Source organism: Macrobrachium rosenbergii, chromosome 37 (assembly GCF_040412425.1).
Source record: "Macrobrachium rosenbergii isolate ZJJX-2024 chromosome 37, ASM4041242v1, whole genome shotgun sequence".
NCBI lineage: Eukaryota > Metazoa > Arthropoda > Malacostraca > Decapoda > Palaemonidae > Macrobrachium > Macrobrachium rosenbergii.
The window spans coordinates 29,800,159-29,819,619 of record NC_089777.1 but is presented as its reverse complement, the minus strand read 5'-3'; the positions used below and the strand labels follow the sequence as shown (position 1 = coordinate 29,819,619).

At 39.9% G+C, this 19,461-nt stretch overlaps 1 protein-coding gene across 2 annotated transcripts in view; it reads right to left on the bottom strand.

The window, feature by feature from the left end:
* Nucleotides 1-3,678: 3,678 nt before the first annotated feature.
* Nucleotides 3,679-19,461, bottom strand: part of LOC136825441 (sodium/mannose cotransporter SLC5A10-like) — a 405,606-nt gene continuing 389,823 nt past the window's right edge. For both annotated transcript variants that reach the window (XM_067081888.1, XM_067081886.1), the window contains 6 exons: nt 18,296-18,464; nt 18,073-18,192; nt 17,641-17,736; nt 16,256-16,367; nt 9,065-9,150; nt 3,679-5,686 (listed from right to left, as the gene is read on the bottom strand). In XM_067081888.1, the coding sequence (XP_066937989.1) occupies nt 5,468-5,686; nt 9,065-9,150; nt 16,256-16,367; nt 17,641-17,736; nt 18,073-18,192; nt 18,296-18,464 (802 nt within the window). In that variant the 3' untranslated portion in view covers nt 3,679-5,467. The remainder of the gene's footprint in view (nt 5,687-9,064; nt 9,151-16,255; nt 16,368-17,640; nt 17,737-18,072; nt 18,193-18,295; nt 18,465-19,461) is intronic.

Sequence of the window (19,461 nt, the reverse complement as noted above, 5' to 3'; positions counted from 1 at the left end):
TTCGAATACACAATTACTGTACTTGGAATGTTATAATATTTTAGTCTTTCAGATTATGTACAGCTCAAGACGCATTGAGGTGGAGGAGGGTTCTCTTGCTACAGTGTGGTGCCTTCCAGCATGGATTCCCCCTCTTCCTTGACAGGAGGAAGAAGCGGAGATTGATGTTGCGGGACCTTTAAACAGTTTCCGATTTTAGCAAGTCGTCTCCAAAAACAGCAGCTGTTCTTCTAAGGTTTTTGCTCCGCCCCGAGGGGGGTGGCTTTGTGTGCTCCCTCCCCATCCTCTTGTTCCTGTTTTGAAGGCTGAGAAGTCCCAGGAAGCTTTCCTTGATGAAGTTTCTTCGTTTCTCTTCCTCTTTTTGTCGTGTGCTGTATTGCAGTTTCTCCATCTTCTTTCTTACCTTTCAAGAGATGATGGGTGGAAGAATACATGGTGACTGGAGAAAGACAACTCACCATTGGAGCGACAGCCAGTGTGTGGAGTTCAGCTAGTCAATTTCGGTTCAGGTGTTTGTGCTTCTTTGGTGTGTGTCATGGCTATAAGAGCTGCTCCCCCTCCCCCCACCTTTCAATGTTGGATTTGCTGAAGTCAAACCTTTTTGTTCATCTTTTGCCATAGGCCACAACTGTCTTCCCCAGACGTTCCTCCCTGTCCGTGCATCTGCCATCAATGCTGCTTCCGCCCAGATTATCTTCTTTCCCCTTCCTTCCTTCCATTGTCCTTTGGGACACGGATGAGCGTATCTTCAGTGCCAGAGTAGTTCCTAGTGTACTTGGACCTCTGTTCCTCGCATTTTTCCTTCAAGAATAGTTCCTGGTTGCCGTTTTCAGCAATGCCGTTGCAGTTTTCCGGATGTCTAAGCTGAAGACATGCTCTCCAAGGAAGGAATAATTTGCAGCCATGCAATGTTGCACAACCATGTTTTTTCCTTTGTTGTATGAAGAGGAAGAGAGAGGCCTTGGGTAGGCAGATGTAGCCTTGCCTTTGCCATAATGTTGCACGGCCGTGACTTTTTTAACGTTGCTGCAGTTTACCGAACGTCCTTAGCCAAAGATTTGCTCTCCAAAGACGAAGGTGCTCGATCGTACAGATGTTGCACTACCGTGTCCTTTCTACAGTTGTTGCATGACCAAGATACAACTCTCTTTGGTTTTTTAGCTGTTTTCTTCTTCCACCTGTCTGTGGACATAGAATTGGAGATTCTTCTACTAAGCCTTAGTGAGTGTCAAATACAGTAAACCTCCTGTGTTTGTGGGGGCACACACCCCATAAATAGCTAAAACCGAATACTTAGAACCCATCTAAAAGCACTTAGAACTGCCTATTTTGATAGTTGAAACACAAAAATAAAAATGCTTATAGAACCTTACGAATGAGGTTAGGTTCCAAAAACCCATCATTTGTTGAAAAAAACATAAAACACTTAGGGAACTGCCTATTTTGATAAAGTTGAAACAGACAATTAAAAACTAAAAATGATAATTCAATACAAAGAGAAATTGAATAACAGACAAGAATTATTATCCTACTACATATATACGTATACGTAGCGTAGCCTACATTGCAGTATACTGTACTCTGTTCACATGTAGGTTCAACGTAATGTTCTTTTAAAAATGCCTTAATTCACTGTATCATTTGTTGTTAGGTTCCAAAACCCATCGTTTGTTGAAAAAAACATATCTCGAATATAGTACCATCCTAGCCTACACAGTATACTTTATACTAGGGTATTTGGTACAGGTTCAATGCAGATGACATGATAAGCCACATATATGACAGCCTAGCCTACATTATACTGTAAAGTATACAAACATCAAAATATATGTGCATCTTTTCCATGGATCTTTTAAAATGTTATAGTAATTATTAATATCAGCTAATTCTGGTCTTTAGATGCATTTCATGCAGAGTCACTTATGATAATTCATTTACAAAGTTATCTGAAGTGTTTTTATGTCGAAATATAACTTAAATATGTCTCATTGTGAAATTTATTTTTTCGTTAGTAGACTTTTGTTTTGTGTAAACAAAAAAAATCAAGAATTATTTTCTCTTGATTTCATTAACACTACACTTTTATATGAAAACAGCAGTATGTGTTTTTTCATGTCCAGTAGTTTTGATTAAAATACAATTTTATTTGCAGTCGAGTTTCATCCATGTTGCGATAATTTATAGTCATTAGCAGCTTGAACATTCTTTTCTCAGCGCCAGCTACAACTTGCAGCTTAATTTTGCAGTATAGTGTACTCTGTTAAAACATATCATGTAATTGTTTATACAAACAAATCAGTTGTTATCCGCGTAATGAATAGAGTATAAGGTTACTAACAATCTTTTATTATTTTTCCTTTTTAATGGATGGAATTTTAAAAGTTGGTCTTTCGTTATGCCTTAATTCACTGTTGCTTATCCAATAATATTTTGTAAATATATTCTTAATCCATTGCTTTTGTATTATAAACGCACAAAATTGCGATCATTGAATTAATGTACCTATTCCAGCCTCTCGGCCAATGTATCGCATACCGTGACGATGCCTGATTGTACGTTGTTTGGAAATTTAAAAATACGTATTTTTGGAAATCTGTATTGCTTTTACGATCAATGTTTTGGTTTAGTGGTTATTTTCGCCATTTTAACTCGGTTCAGGCGCTTTTCTTGCTTCTAGTTAGTGTAAATGAATCTCTAGATACTTTATTTATAAGGGGCAAGGTTATTTTTGTTATACTGTATGAAGTGTTTTTAAGTTGAAATATAACTTAAATACGTTCCGTTGTGAAATTAATTTAGCTATTTTTTTCGTTAACAGATGGCATTGGCCGTTTGGGGGCATTTGTTTTGTGTAAAAAATCAAGATTCTGTATGCTATTTTCACTTGATTTCATCATAATACGAGCTTTATGTTCTTTCATGCCCAGTAGTTTTGATTAAAATACTTTCTCTCCAATTTTAATTAAGGTTGAGTTTCATCCATGTTGCCGATGCACGATAATTTATAGTCATTAGCAGCTTGAACATTGTTTTCTCAGCTTCAGTTACAACTTGTAGCACAAATTTAGCAGTATATTTCCTTGCCGATCTTTTATCCATACCGTATAAGGGTATAACGTAAAAATATATCAGTCCTATTCTACTTAACGTCATTCTTACTATAACCTATGGTAATTGTGTATTACCGTACAATGGTTGAAATACGAGCAAAAGGGCTGTTGTTATCCGATTCGGTGATAAACAAAACAAGTTTCTCGGTCGGTTGTTTATGGCTGTACGCATTTACGCAAGAGTATAACGTTACTAACAATACTTTTATCATTCTCTGGTACTTTTAAAGTAGAAGATGGGATAAAGAGTTGGAGGAAAAGCTGGTTTATTGTAATTTGGTCTCTCTCGCTGCCTGATTGTACACTGCTGCCTGTGCCTGCGTGAAATTTTAAAATTTCATGGATATTGCCGTATTTGTATCAATTGCTTATCCCATTGCAAAATCGAATTATTGTAAGGTGAACAATCGTAACTCGAGCACTACCCCAGTATTTTAATAGTTTTATCTCTAAAAGTGCATTTAATCATGAAAATGAGATGAAAATACAGTAATTAGTGAATATATCTCAGTGAAAAATACCGTGAATGGGCGGATTTTCTGCTAATAATGCGTATATATGTTCCATAGAGAAATCCGTGAATAGGTGAGTCCACGAATCGTGAGACCGTGAATACGAGGGTTTACTGTATATGGATGTTTCTTCATTCCTTCACATAAATGGCCCACCTCTAGCCACCACTCATTCTGCTTCCTTGGCCAAAAGGTAAAGTGAATGTGTACCAACTGGATGGTGGGGAAACCTCCCCTACCATTGGTAGCCAACTACCAATATCAACCTTGTGTTTAGTTAAACGGCCGGCTCCAGCTTGCACTGACAATAAATCTCCTATGTAATGACCTCAGGTTTGTATATTAGGAAAAATACAAATTACTTAAAAATTTGTCATTTTTCAATTAGTTTTCTCAGTGATGGGGAGGCTTCAAAACCATTCAAGTAGTTTTGTGCAAGTTAGAGGTTCACACCAAGTACCTCTCTTAACAATGAAGTTCTGTCCTTTCCAATGATTGAGCTTTATTTTTGTCTCTTCACATGGGAAGTCACATCAGGTGTGGAAGGTAACTTACGATACACAACAATAGATGATAGGATACCCTTTAAAAAAGGTTTGGGAATCCCCTGCTACTTTTCTGAAGAAAGCCAGAACATCATACCATGGGAAAGTTGCTTACTTGTTAAAGATGACATGTTTGTGAAATTTGTAGAGCTATCCAGTAGACAAAAGATTTCACATCCGACAGACATATATTCTTAGGATAAGGATCATCATCTAAATATTACCACTAAATGTAAAAGATTGAGAGGTAAATTCTAGTTTTGTACAAAAAAAGCTTCTACCAGAAAGGCCTGGGTTCAATAACATTTGTGACATAACCTTACGCCACTTTGGCTTGAGTTACAACGAACAATGTCAAAAAGATTCCAAAGTTTTGCAAGGAAGATAAGCTAACATCTAACATTTAAGGATATAAAACCAAAGAGTTTGCTTATAATTCAATACTATCAACTTAAAAACTGGCAATGGCCAATTACTCGGCTAACATCTTAAGCCCACTGGATAGTTAGTATTACAGTATTCTGTCAAGGCAGAAGTCAGCGTTGCATGTACATATAAGCTCTATGACCAGATGGCTGTTTTTCACCCTGACACCCCTAGTCACACCACCAGTTAACTATACCACTGCATGTATGAGTCCTTGATATCAAAACTTATGAAGATGTTATAAAGTCATACCATCTTGGGAATAATATACACTGGAACTTTTAGTACATATCAGCATAACAATTACTGCATTGTATGATCATTTCACTGAATCACACTACATAAAGAAATTTTAACATGCTGTCACTATTGGTAATACTTTTTTACTTAAGACTGAAAACCTAACTTCTATGGTAGTTAACTATTTTTTGCACAGGGACATCTATAATTTAGACCTTTAGTCTAGAACACTGCTAGTCGAAGCTTTTGAAAACTAAAATTCCATTAATGCAATACTTGAATGAACCAATGATTTCTCCATGAAACATTACAGTTTATGGTATGTTTGGAATGACTTTACAACAATTATCACATCACTGGTGTCATGGATGTTACGTAAACTGATAGAACTTATATTTCTATAGACAGATAAGGTAACAAATTTTTTTTTAGACCATATGCCTACAACTACCTCTTATTTTTCCTCATCATTAGTTTTAACATCCAAAAGTATTATCAAAACATGTTTTGTTTGATTGAGAGGAGTCCTGCAAAGCAAGGTGAATGGCAAGCACATGGAAAGGGGAAAGCTGCAAAATATGCAGGTTTCAATTTGACTTAGAAGTTATCCCTTGGAACAGGATATCCAGTATTTTCACTGGAGAATATTTTCATATCCAAGCTCCCTCAATTTGTCTTGCTGAAGTTGGTGAACTTCCTCTTCCGTGAAAGGGTTGATAGAGAAAAATGTAAAGAGAACCCCGGCAAGAACGAGGATGGAAACCAAAATGGTGTTTAGTACAATCTTCTCCCAGCGCTTCTGATGCAAGTTGGTGATTTCGACCAGATGAGCATTCATGGCATTTACCTGCTCCTGTCATTTGTAATAAAACAAAATTACAGACAAGTTCTTAGGTGACATTAAAAACAAAGGAGCAAATACAGTAAAGGTGAAAATAGTGGGAAGGTCTTCCAAGATAGAGTGGGGGAGAAATAAGGAATGCATAGATGGTTAATGAGTGTTGCACAAAAATTACACATTACTAAGGTTAATGGCAAAGTTTGTTTTTATGATAAAGACCCTGTATGTAATAATTTCATGACACACATCAATTATAATTAGCCTCATTCAGTGTCAAATTTCTCCAGACACTCCTGATGTTCTGAAGACAGAAGAACCACAAAAGTGAGAAATTACTGTCCATGTATATACAGTATGCACCTCTGACCCAATGGTAGTTTGTAACTACTCCCTCATTCTTTTGTGTCTTGAGTTGTAGTAACTCAGCATAAGAAATCTCTGCAACTTTCCTCAATAGTTGGGTTTAAACTCTTCAGTTTTGTATTATTTGACTCTGCTCTTGTTTTCATACTTTATACTCTCTTAAAAAATGTATTAGTAATCATCAGTTACTTAAAAGGTTATCTCTTGCCATCTTCCTATAAGTATTCCAACTAGTTAATAAAAGTCTGTATCATGTCATCAGCCTGTAAGCATTTATGTATCTTAGTAAATTGGACTTTTTTTTATTTTTCCCTTCATGTTATTAAGAGCAAAATACTGTTACTGACTTTATATAAGTCAAGTTTTGATATAAAAACTGACTGTTCTCTATTAGCATCATGATTTGCTTACTCTAAAACAACTGTGTTAGTAATTAGTGGTTACAGTACTCAAGACTGTCTTGCCATCTTTCTGTAAGTATTATTTCTTAATTTACAGTAATTTTTTATATATGGCAATTGTTACATTTTCATTGTTTTATGTTACACTTCTACTGAATGACTAGTCAGCAGCTGACACCACTTCACGCTAATTATTATATCAGATTTTAAATATATTTTATTTTGTTCTCTCCAGATAACGTTCATACTGTGTACTCTGCTGCTTAGATTTGGTAGCTCCTTATATACTCTTAATTTATATAGCGTATACTCTTACTTGTTAAACAGTATAGATGTTTACATCAGCATTTGTTTGTTAAGGTAATCATGAATTTCTTGTCCACTTACGCTGTCCATTACTGATTCCACTTTGTATTTTTGACTGTAAATTTCTGCAAAAACAGTGCAGAAGTTTAAATCAGCATTTGTTTGCTAATGTAATCATGAACTACTTGTCCATTTATGCCATCCATCATGGGCTCCACTTTAGGTATTTTTTTAATAAATTTCTGTAAAAACTTTTAGCGTCATGAGACGTATTTAGTAGTGAAGGTTGTGCATACTTACAACTTTAGAGTACAGTAGTCTGCTAACTGGTCCCAAGCCTAGGTCTACATGCACCTGTAATTATTCGTATGTTTTTGTTACTGATGTGCTGAATCTAGGTCTTACCACTACCTTAACCATGACCATGCTATCTGGCATACATCTGTTCAGTCACTTCATCACTGACTGCTCCTTCAACTGCTTGCCTGCCTGTCCTGCCTGATTGCTGGACCATTCCCTCAACTCGGCTGCCTAGACCTGCCTCTCTGCTTGCCTTCTCTACTAATCAGTGTGATGCTTCACCTTTGACTGCTTCTGCATCATTCTGTTATGCTGGCTTATTGATGTTAACACTATAATCTCTTCACCCAACACTCCTATACCTGGTTGCAAGTGCAATGCCTTCTCTTCCAGGGTCACTGTTGTTTTACTAACCTCTGGCTCCTGCTCTCCCAGACCTTTCTGAAGTCATGGAGTAACTTCAACAAAGGAATACTTGTTCTATGCCTGTTTATCAAACACGTGTGCTGCTGATGTTACCAGTCCTCCTGCAATGAGAAGCCTTGGTGCTCCCACTGCCCCTGCTGCACTAATGATTTTTCCAACCCGTGTTGTTGCTGCTTACCCCTGTCGAAGAATCAGCAGAGGGAGTACATTTCCAAGAATATGATGTTCAAGGCTGTTATGCACATGCTATAGGTTTCTGCAGACAAGGGTGGCTGGTTTAGGGGCAGTGCATGAGATTGAGCTCTCTGTTGCCTTCAAGAGGCTAAAAGCAGGTATATGGAAATGTCCGTCTATCTTTGCTCATTTTTCTTGCAGTAGCTTCAGGCACAAGGGAATAGGGCTGTTCATCCCACAACTATTCCCTGAGATGTGTTCTTGCCAGGTTCACACTATGTCCCTTCCTAATCACTGGTTGATCTCTGCATTGCTTTAAAGTATCACAATGTACAATCTCAAGACTTTAATATTCATAGAGCCTTTTGAGATCACAAAGAAATTTGATTTTATCCTATCCTGTCTTGAAGAGCTCTGCTAGACTCATCAGGGCTTCACAGAAGCTGGGTCTCAAGTAATCTACCTCCCATGTAAATATTGATTCAGGCTAATTGTGAATGATGGATTTTTTCATGAAACAAATGAAGTGTTCATAACAATTTATATATATACAAACACAATCCTAAACAAAAGTACCCACATCTCAGTCCTTTCTTTCCTGCTGAATAATAAGAATGAGGAAAACAGTCAATACTGTACTACCAATGGGTTAGAGGGACAAATGCTTGAACACAAGTTTCTAGTTACGCTTCTATTCTCAGTACAACAAAAGATACATTTAGGGAATTTGTCACACTGAGGATAAGGCTAATTATGACTGATGGGTTTGGGTGAAAATAAAAATAGTTCTATGATAAACTTTTATACGTTGTTACTATTAAAGATGTCCTAACCAAAACATTTTAATATTATATAATTTGTGTTTTTGCATGATAAGTTACTTAAATGTAAGAAAAATATAGGCTGTACTGCAACAAGTAAGTTAAATCTATGCTAAAATGCATATCTCATCAAATCCTAACAATTTAGGCATATTACTCAGTCATTAATCCCTTATTTGGCATTTAGTACTTTTTATTTGAACTTTAGTGTTCAAGCACAAAAAGTTCCAACTATACTGTACATAAGATATTACTTGTTCAGACTGTTTAGTTTATAAAGGGCTTGTTTCCTATAACTATCCATCCTCTAGTTTGATAGGTTATTGAGAAATAGAGTACAGAACTTTTCAATGTAAGCTCTTTTTGTGAGTATACTGTACAAGGCATTCAAGTTTTAATCTGTATGTGAACTTACAAAATGTTATGTTCTGTAAGTTGTAATTCAATGTAAAGTTTTGACAAATCGTACATGCCAATTTACAAAATAAGATCTTTCAAGTAGGAAACCTAAGTACATATTTCAGAATGAATTCTCAAGTACATTGCAGTTTACAAAAAAGATGTAAAGATTGTTTGATATACACAAATGTATTCATTACCTTTGCCTTTGGAGAGTTATCAAAACCAAAAAGAAAATTGTAAGCTCGATGATACCATCGTACAGGAGTTTTAGCTTCTCCAGTTTCTAGAAAGAGTAAAATATGTTTGTAATTAGTAGTACTGTACAATACTATATTGTAAATTCATTAAAATATGATCATTGTCATACTCATGCATTTTTGTAGGTTTGTTGATGATACCCTGCTACCAGCATTATAGTTTGGGTTTTGTAAATACCTTTGTACTTGCAATGCACTTGCCAATATCTGTCATCTTGCAGCTCTCTTGATGAGCGTTAGGCACATATGATCAGTTTAGATTTTAGTGCAGCCTTAGACTGCATGAATCATAAAGCTCTTATCTTCAGGCTAAAATTATTGGGAATTGGTGGATCGTATATTATTATTTGGGATGAATCTTGCTGTTAAAGTTACCTTACATCTCTGCACCGATAGGCGAGGAGATGTAAGATAACTTTAACAGTAGGTAAGTATCCATATAATAAATTTTATGAAAATTTATATTTTAAATTATTTTTAATAGGCAAACCAAAGGGTCTCTGCTGATGGCCAGTGTAGTAGCTTTAGTAATGTAATTGCAGGTGTTCTGCTAGGTAGTGATCTCGGGCCTTTGCTGGATAATATCTGTACTAATGACATGTGCAAGATTGGAGGACAAACATTGCATATGCTGATGATGCTTTCTTATAGCTGTTGTTCCTTCTCTGTATAAAGGTCTATGGTTGCAGAGTCCTAGAGTAGAGATCTGGCATGTCTTCGTGAGTAAAGTAGGCTTTGGGGCATGAGGCTTAACCCTTCTAAAACACAAAAGTATGATACTTTGTCGATGCAGATCACTGTTGTTTTTGCATCCCAATTTACATTTAAATGGTATTTATAGTTTTAAATGGCAGTGACTCATAAAATTTTAGTTGTACATTTGATAATAAACTGGCAGAAATGTTTTTGAATGTTTCACGATGAATCTGTCATATCTAATTGTCTTAACTTTTTCCTTGTTTGGAGTATTGTGTTCAAGTGTGGTCTTCAGATACTGACTATCATCTCAAACTCTGAGATAGAGGTATGTCATCAGTCAAATCTATTGTGTCAACTCTCATGGTTGATTTGTGGCATAGATGAAGTGAGTTCATTATTTTTGTTGCATACAATGTACTACGACTAAACGCATCCTCTACACTCTTTACCCAACCTAGCTGTCTTTGCTTACACCACTAGGTAGGGTGCTGCTACAACAGTGTGTCATTTTCTAGTATCAGATTCAATACCACTCAGTTTACTAGGAGTTTTATCTTGGTTACAACTAAAGTGTGGAACAGTTTACCTATTGCAGTTGTGGAATCTTCTGATCTCCCTATGTTTAAGCAAGTCAGCAAATTCATTCCTGCTTTCTGCTGATGTCTCCTAAGTTCAGGTGTATCACTTTTATTTTTATTTCTGTCATATTTATTTATTTATTTATCACCTTACCTATACAGGCAGTCCTCAATTATCGGCGGGGGTTCCGTTCTGGGGGTGTGATGACAACTGAAAATCAGCAATTTCCGGCACTTTTTTGGTGATTTTTGGGGCTTATTGGTGGCGAAAAGTGCCGATTTTCAGTTAGCAATGCCTTTGTTAGGTGTGTGTCGGCGCTGATAAGCGGAAATCGGCGATTTTTGGCGCCGAAAATTGCCGATTTTCGTCGCTAGACAAGCCCCGTAAAACTGGATCGCCATTAATCTAGCCCGCCGTTAACCGGGGACTGCCTGTAACTTGTTTCTCCTGCCAGGCTGATTTCCCTTCGGAGCTCTTTAGGTTGACAGTCTGTCAACTGTCCATAAAGGATTTCAGCTGAAGATTTACAGTAAGAATAAAAAAACTTTCCTGCAGAATTTGCAATGTAAGTTGTTTCATCACAAACTTATTACTGCACTTTTACTTACGGTACTTTTACTTAGCCTGTTCGTGCATCTGCACAAATCCCCACACTGCAATCCCAGTGGGTTAGTGCATACAAATCTGGCTCCCTTAGGTCTCCTGTGTTAAACAGTCTCACTTTAGTAATCAGTGTATCTTTATGTCCATTAACCTGATATAGAGTTCTTTACTTGGGGATAAGTGATTTGGGGGTATTTCATCATGTTTCAGCACATTTTACATTCTTTTCTAAAGCAAGCAGTGACTGTGCAATCTTAGAGGATTTTCAGGTGTTTTAATATTTTTAGTGGTCATTTATTGCCGGCGTATTCTAATCTGAGTATATCTGTGCTTATCTTTCTATGGTTAGGATTTGTTTAGGTTTATGCTTTAGTTCTCAAAGGCTAAGTTAATATGTTTTAGAATATTTTATTCTTAACTCAAGACAGTTTTTCTTTTATATTTGTATGATTTTTGTATACTGCAATTGGAGGTTACACTTGTGTATGTACTCATGTTTTTGTCTATTATTTTTGTATGGTACTATGGGTATTTTGATAGTCATTCAGTAGTATGTGGGTCGGTATTTGATGGTCATTCATATTCACAGAAAATACCTTTCGTATACTGTACTGTAGTTTTAGTGTCGTGCTGTATTTGCAAAGTTTGCAATGTGCTGTCGTCTTCTCAGCCTGGTCCCTAGATGGGGTTGCCATCTTTGATAAGCTTTTCCCAGTTGCTCAGTACATGTATTCAAGGATAGTACCCTATTTGTCAGGATGCATGAGTATTCATGAGGGCATGCTATTTATTTGTACGTATTGTGATTTCATGTTCTTTGCAACATTGACTGTAGAATTTAGAGTATGTGTACAGTATTTGTTTCTGTGCTAGTGGTATTGTCTGCACACTAGATAATTTTTTGCTATAGGTATTTTTTTTGCAAGAAGCATTGTCTGCATGAGTAATTTTCTTAACGCATGTATTTTTGCTAGCAGTCCTTTTCTGCAGTATTGGTAGTGTTATTTTTTGTATGATTGCAGGACCTTACTGCTTTTTAATGTGCCCCAAACACAAGTGATTAAGTTTGCTAGATGTTTGACTCACTTATGGCCAGTTTCAGTAGATCCCCCATCCTCTCCTACGGCACCAGGCCCCTGTCGATCTCCATCCTAGGCCAGAATTACTCCTGGGACTTCATCGTCGCTGACGTAGGGACCCTGCTCCTGGGTGCTGACTTCCTTGCGCACTTCGGCCTGCTAGTCAACGTGGGGCGTAAGCGCCTCCTCGACATTGACTCCTGCCGGTCTCTCCTGTTGACAGCGGGACCCAAGGCACCCACCATCAGCTTCGTCGCCCTCCACCAGTATGCACACCTGCTGACGGAGTTTCCCAAAGTGTTCAAGACCGAACTCCGCCAAGTCCCTGGGGCCCCAGCCAAACATGGCATATACCATCACATAACAACTAAAGGGCCCCCTACACATGCGAAGTTCCAAAGGCTTCCCCCACAGCACCTTCAGGAGGCGAAGAAGGCATTCGCTGAAATGGAGCGGATGGGAATCTGCAAAAAGGCCTCCAGTCCGTGGGCCTCCCCCCTCCACATGGTGCAGAAACCGGATGGCTCCTGGAGACCCTGCAGCAAGTACAGGCGTCTCAACATTGCAACGGAGCCTGACCACTACCTCTTGCCGAACATGCAAGACCTCACGGCCTCCTTTCACGGAGCCACGGTATTCACTAAATTAGACCTTCTAAAATCATACTTTCAGGTACCCGTCGCACCAGAGGATATACCAAAGACCACCATCATCACGCCGTTCGGGTCCTACGTGTTCGCCTTCTCCACTTTCGGATTGAGGAATGCCGGGGCGACCTTCCAGCGGCTCTTGGACAGTATCCTCGGGGACCTGAAGTTCTGCGTCTGCTACGTTGATGACATCGTCATATTTTCCAGATCTCACAGTGAACACCAAAAGCACATCCGGGCAGTCCTGCAGTGCCTCCAAGAGAATGGCCTCGTAGTGCGTTTTGACAAATGCACCTTCGGCGTCCAGAAAGCTGACTTCCTTGGCCATGAGGTATCCCTGGCAGGCGTCCGCCCACTCTCATTAAAAGTAGCAGCCGTCACCAGGTTCCCCACCCTCACCTCCGTCAAGGCCGTCCAGGAGTTCCTTGGGATGGTGAACTTCTACAGGCGGTTCATCCCCGGGGTCGCGCACACCACGGCCCCCCTGACGGAAGTTCTCAAAGGCCAACCAAAGTCCCTGTCTTGGGGACCCAGCCAGCAGCAGGCCTTTTCCCTGACGAAGGCTGCCCTCGCCGAGGCAACCGCCTTGGCACACCAAGATCCCAAGGCCCCCCTCCAGCTGACAACAGACGCCAGCAACGTTGCCAGTGGTGCTGTCCTGGAGCAGGTTATTGATGGCGCCCCCCAGCCCATCGCCTTCTTCAGCAAGAAATTCAACCCCGCAGAGACCCTCTGCAGCACCTTCGACAGGGAATTCTGCGCGATGTACCGCGCAGTCCATTACTTCAAGTTCCTCCTGGAGGGGACGACCTTCACAACCTTCACGGACCACCAGCCACTGGTTCACGCTTTCACTAAGCAGGGGGACGCATGATCTTCCAGGCAGCAGCCCCACCTCTCAGCCATCACTGAATTCACCTGCTCCGTCAGGTACCTCCCCGGCAGGAAAAATCCCGTAGCAGACACCCTCTCCAGAGTCGAGCTGAACGCAGTGCAGCTCTGGGTAAACTACGACGACCTCGGCAGGGAACAGGCCGCTGACCCGGAAACCCCAGCCTACCGCACCGCCATCACGTCCCTTAAGTGGCGGGACGTGACCCTCACCCCCAGGGGCCCAATTCTCCTCTGCGACATCAGTACGGGTCAGCCCCACCCCTTGGTTCCAGCCTCACGCCGCCGCCAGGTATTCGACATCATTCACGGCCTCTCACATCCCTCTGGCAGAACTACGGCCAAGCTGCTGTCAAAGAAGTTCTTCTGGCACGGGGTGCAGAAGGACACCACATCTTGGGCGAAACAGTGCCTGCAGTGCCAAACCAGCAAGGTGGGTCGTCACACACAGTCCGGGATAGGCGAGTTCCCGCAGCCAGAGCGCCGTTTCGGCCACATTCATGTTGACGTCGTCGGGCCCCTTCCCCCATCAGGCGGGTCCAGATACCTCCTGACGGTGGTAGACTGCTCAACAAGGTGGCCCGAAGCCACACCGATGCAAGAAGCCACCGCCAGCCCTGCTTTCCAGTTGGGTCAGCCGCTTCAGCGTCCCGGACAACATCACAACCGACAGGGGCCCCGCCTTCCTGTCTGAGTTATGGTCCGCCCTGGCTCAGCTGCTGGGAACCACGCATCACACCACCACAGCATACAACCCGGTGGCCAATGGCCTAGTTGAGCGGTTCCACAGATCCCTGAAGGCGTCCCTCATGGCCCGCTGCACCGCTGTGGACTGGAAACATCAGCTGCCGTGGGTCCTCCTTGGTTTGAGAACCGCCCCAGAACCGACGGCACCCCATCCGCAGCCGAAAAAACCTACGGAGAGTCCCTCGTGGTCCCAGGCGAATTTGTGACAGAAGATCGCCACATCCCATCACTGCAAAGGCTCCGCGATGTGGTCGGCAAGTTCGCCCCTTGCAAGCGCATGTACACCGGCAGGTCGGCCACCTTCACACTGCCAGGACTGTCATCCGCCACCCACGTCTTCGTCAGGGTCGACGCCGTCCCCCCGCCACTGACCAGTCCCTACAGGGGCCCCTCCTGCGTGCTGGAGCCGAACAGCAAGGTGTTCCTGCTGGCACTCCCCGGGAGGAATGATTGGGTTTCAGTAGACCGGTTAAAGCCCGCCTTCCTGGAGGACAGCACAGACGTCACTGCAGCACAACCCCTGCCCAGCCACCCTTCGCCACAGCCAGGGCAAGCGGCAGGCGCGCGGCCATCCCAGAAAGGGCCTGCCCGCACCAGCAGCCCAGCAGCCTCACGTGCGGGCCGCCCCTCCGTTGTCCTCAAGAAGCCGTGGCACCCTTCAGCGTCCCAGCAGATACACAGATAAATCAGACGTGTCCCACGTCTTGAGGGGGGGAGTATTTGTAAAGTCACCACATCGCCGCCAGCGGAGTCTCCTTCGGATGCATCATTCATTAAGTCTCCACTGAGCAAGTTTTCTTGGGTGACTTCCCACTTTCTTCGCCACACAATTCGCTACGCCTAATGTGCCAGGTCACGCATTTTCTACCATTTAAACTTTACATGTATGTGTTCAACTGTCACAAATTATGTATCGTGTGTTTATTTATTTGCAGGCATCAAGATTATATCCATATTGGAATTCTGTATGTTTTTGTATTGTGAATTGTACTTGCTCGCTGTATATTATTGTTAATTGTTTTTGACCTCAGGTCACACTCAATCTCATTGTCTTCCGCGGTTTGGCGCCAGTCGGCCACTATGTAAACTGCCTGAATCTGTAATAAACCAGCAGTAACTTTTACCTGCTCGTTTCTTTTGCACCTCTTACAAGTCTAATCGAGGAAGAAGAGATAAAACACACAGATGTAATATCTTCATTATGAAACAGTTGAAAAAGATACCAACTTTTGAGAAACAGAGGAAGCAATATTATTTATATGCTTCTCAGAAGTCAGTTTATTAACAAAATTTACACCTAAAATCTTAATAGTCACTGACATTTAAAACCATACCATTTAAATAGAAATCAGGATGCAAAGGTAAATGTTCTGGATCAACTATCATAGTACTTTGAGTTTTTGAAGGGTTGAGTTCCATGGCCCAAAGCCTATTCCACTCCTGAAAAAATGCCAGATTGCCATTATTCAAGGATTCTGCAACCACACACTAAAGTGCAGAGAAGGAACAACAGCTAGAAGAAAGCAGTATGAGCATATGCAATCAGTTTGTTCTCCAGACCTTGCCACATTTCACCAGTATATTATTAAAGATAAATAGCAAAGGTCCAAGAACCCTACCTACAGGAACACCTGAAATGACACTGCTAGAGCTATTATACGGGCCATCAACACAGGCTCTTTGGGTTCTGTCAATTAAAAGTTCACAAAATATTAATTAAAGAGCCTTACCTGTATTCCTATGCTTCATCCTTGATGGCACACATAAAATGTACCAAAATATATTTTGGGGCTCTTTATAGTAGCATCATTAAGCAACTGAAACTGTAAATTATATCTGGGGTTAAGAATGTGTTATCTATCATTTTGTTATGAAGATGTTACCTGATAATGCCGGTGAAGCTGAAAGCAGCTCATTCTGAAGTCTTTCTTTCATCTCCAGATCATCTTGACGCTCGGAATGATCAAAGCGAGTGAAGAAAGTTGATCTTATGAGCTGAAAAGATATAGAAGTAGCATACTCATGTGAATTAACCCTCCCAGATTTCAGCCACTCATCATTTTTGTGTCTGCTGCATGCACTTCATGTTTAGTCCCCGCTTTGTAATAATTCATTAGTGGTGCATTATTTTCATGTTAAAAAGATTATTTTTATAACATATAGGGTATACTGTACAAACTATGTTTTTACTGTATTTTTCCATTTTAATTGACTTACTAAATTCTTCAATCACTACTGTCATTATTTTTTACACAACTTTTTCTTTAAGATGGTCAAACTTCATTCTTGAGCACTGTTTGAATCCTATCTGGTCCAAGCCCTAAATTACTCCATTTCTTCCACATTCTCCTACATATATTTCCAAATTAACCACTTCCCTGATAGCTCAATCCCCATTCTCAGTCTTTGAGATCTCAATTTTTCCCACATCTCAATATCAAATTCCTATGTCAGATTTTCCTTTACAGAGTTAGACATGAAAGAGGCACCTTTCACTGTCTTATGTGCAGCTGGTTTGAATTACCATCTGGCCTTCATCCTGTTACTTTCATATCTGCTATATTTCTCACCAACTTCTCCTCATTCCTATTTATCACAAAAACATTTTAATTTGTGATATAAGTCTATTCATCAGCTGCATGCATCCCTCCACACCCACCTCATTTGTAATGTGATCTTTCCACTGGCCATTAGCCATGAATCATGGCATTCTGAGACAACTCTTAAATCTCCTCCATTTCCTTTCAGTGCCCAAGTGTTCTTCATGAAGTAGTAAATGCCTTAGGCATGCCTCATAATTTCTAACTGTTTACAAACAGGATACTGTACTTGATTTACCATTTTCCCCAAGAAAAATATTCTTTCTTCCCTTTTTACTCCTCTTGTACATTAAAGGTATCAATAATCACTTATTTCACTAATATTTTGCAATCCTGAACATCTGCAATGTCATCCATCATACCTGACAGTTATCCCCCAATCCTCAATTTTTCACTTATGAACACCACATTAATCTGCTGCTTCCTTATTAGTAATATAATCATCCCACAGCACTCCAGTTAATAACTTTCAAGTTTTTTGTAGATATCTCCTAAGAATCTTCTGCATTTTATTTGCAGTTGCCCATGTTGCAACACTATAGATGTGTAAATATTTTAAACAACTAATGTTAGTTTTCCTTACTAATGGAATGCTCTATATAAAAGTAGCCCAGCAATCTCTCTGAATATAGCCTGTAATAATGTATATCCTAAATATTATCACTTACCCTCCAGTCTTCAGGCGGCTGTGTGATTATGCTTACAATGACAGCTAAAATAGCAGTCAACCAAAACAGCAGTGTTGCAAAGTACATGTAATGCACCTGAGGGAGAGAAATACAGTAAATACTGTAGTAAAAGAATTATTAATCTTGCATCCTGAGGACTATGTAGATTTCATTTTTCAAATTAAATTTTTTTTTTAAATCCATAGCTTTTTTGAAAACCATAGAGAAGTGTACAAATTATTGTACATTATAGAATTATAAAAACTAAATGCTGTATTCTGAACAGCTGGCAGTAATGAAGGAAAGATAAATGTATTCATGTTCATCCTGACACCTATGCACTGTAATGGAATTTAGGTTAGTGTTCCATTTCTTACAGTCCACAATCATACTGACAGAAATATTTTAGGAAGAAAATAAAATTCAACTTACATTTGCAATTATAGCAGGCCTGTTATCTTCTTCATAACATGCAGGCTCACCATAATAGAAGTCTAATGCCATACGCACCAATCCGACCCAGAATCCACTCATGAGGCCCCAGAAGGCTCCCTAAAGAAAAGAAGACTGTGACTGAACAGGATTACAAAATGTTTCTCTGAATATAAATACAAATTTTGTTGTAAGAAAAGAGATGTATATTGAAAGCCCCTACCGCCTCAGTCATTCGTTTCCAGAAGATTGCCATACTATATATTGCAGCAATTGGTGGCGCCAAGTAAGCAGCAATAACTTGAATGTAGACAAACAACTGACCCCCTTGTGTTCTCTCTATGATGGGAATCCACAGGATGGATATACCAACAAGGATAAGTATAAAAATCCTGAAAAAGGCATACAGCTTGGTAAACATAGTTATGTATGTACTATGAATGTTTATATGGTACCTGAAAACCCTGATTTCATTTTTTTTTCAGAACTTACAATACAATAACTAAAGGTCAATTATCTAGTGCCTGAGCTTCTACCCTAAATATCACTACATCAATTTAAATTGTCAAAGGTCGGGCAAATACTCCCATTTTCCCTATGTCACAATGAACTATAACCTCAAATATGAGTGCAGATGCAGTCTTGGTAGAAAGACTGTTACTGTTACTCTAGTTAAAGCTTTTGCACTAACTGCTTACATAACGTTAAACAGTGATTAAATTATTCAGCTAGTTGACACAAAACTGTTATGACTTCTTGCATTCATTTATATATTTATCAGGAATTGTATAACCTTTTATGATATATATGATGGTTTCTTGCCAGGACATGAATACATAGTCAACTTACTTTATGGAAAGTGCTCGAGTTAATTGGTTATATAGTACCATTATACTTCCGTCGAAAGGTAGCTTAAACATTTAATGCACTAGTGTCTGGTGTATAATTAGGTTCTTGTAGGGAAGCATTTGGATCCAGAAACTTGAAAAAAATGAGAAGTAGACCTTACATGGCACCTAGAGCCATCAGCCAGTGTATTTGCTGATGGAACCAACTGACAAACTTCCAAGATCAAGTGATTGATATTTTCTTAATATCTATAAGGTATCCTAAGACCATGACTCCAGAAACCAGTCTTGAATCTTTTGCTGCTGCTCTATGTTCTTCTGCAAAGGACTCAAGATTAGCTAGTTGTGTGCTAATGTTCTTGAGTCGGATAAAATAACTCACGCTGAAATACGCTTACATCAGGACAGTTGGTAAGTGTATATTGTAGTTTAAAACTAAGTTCCAGTTCTTTGTGTGTGTTCAACTGTTCATTCCCAAGACCTTCCATCGTGAGTAAGGAGGACGAGGCCTATGGAAACAGCCTCCATAACTTATTGTGTC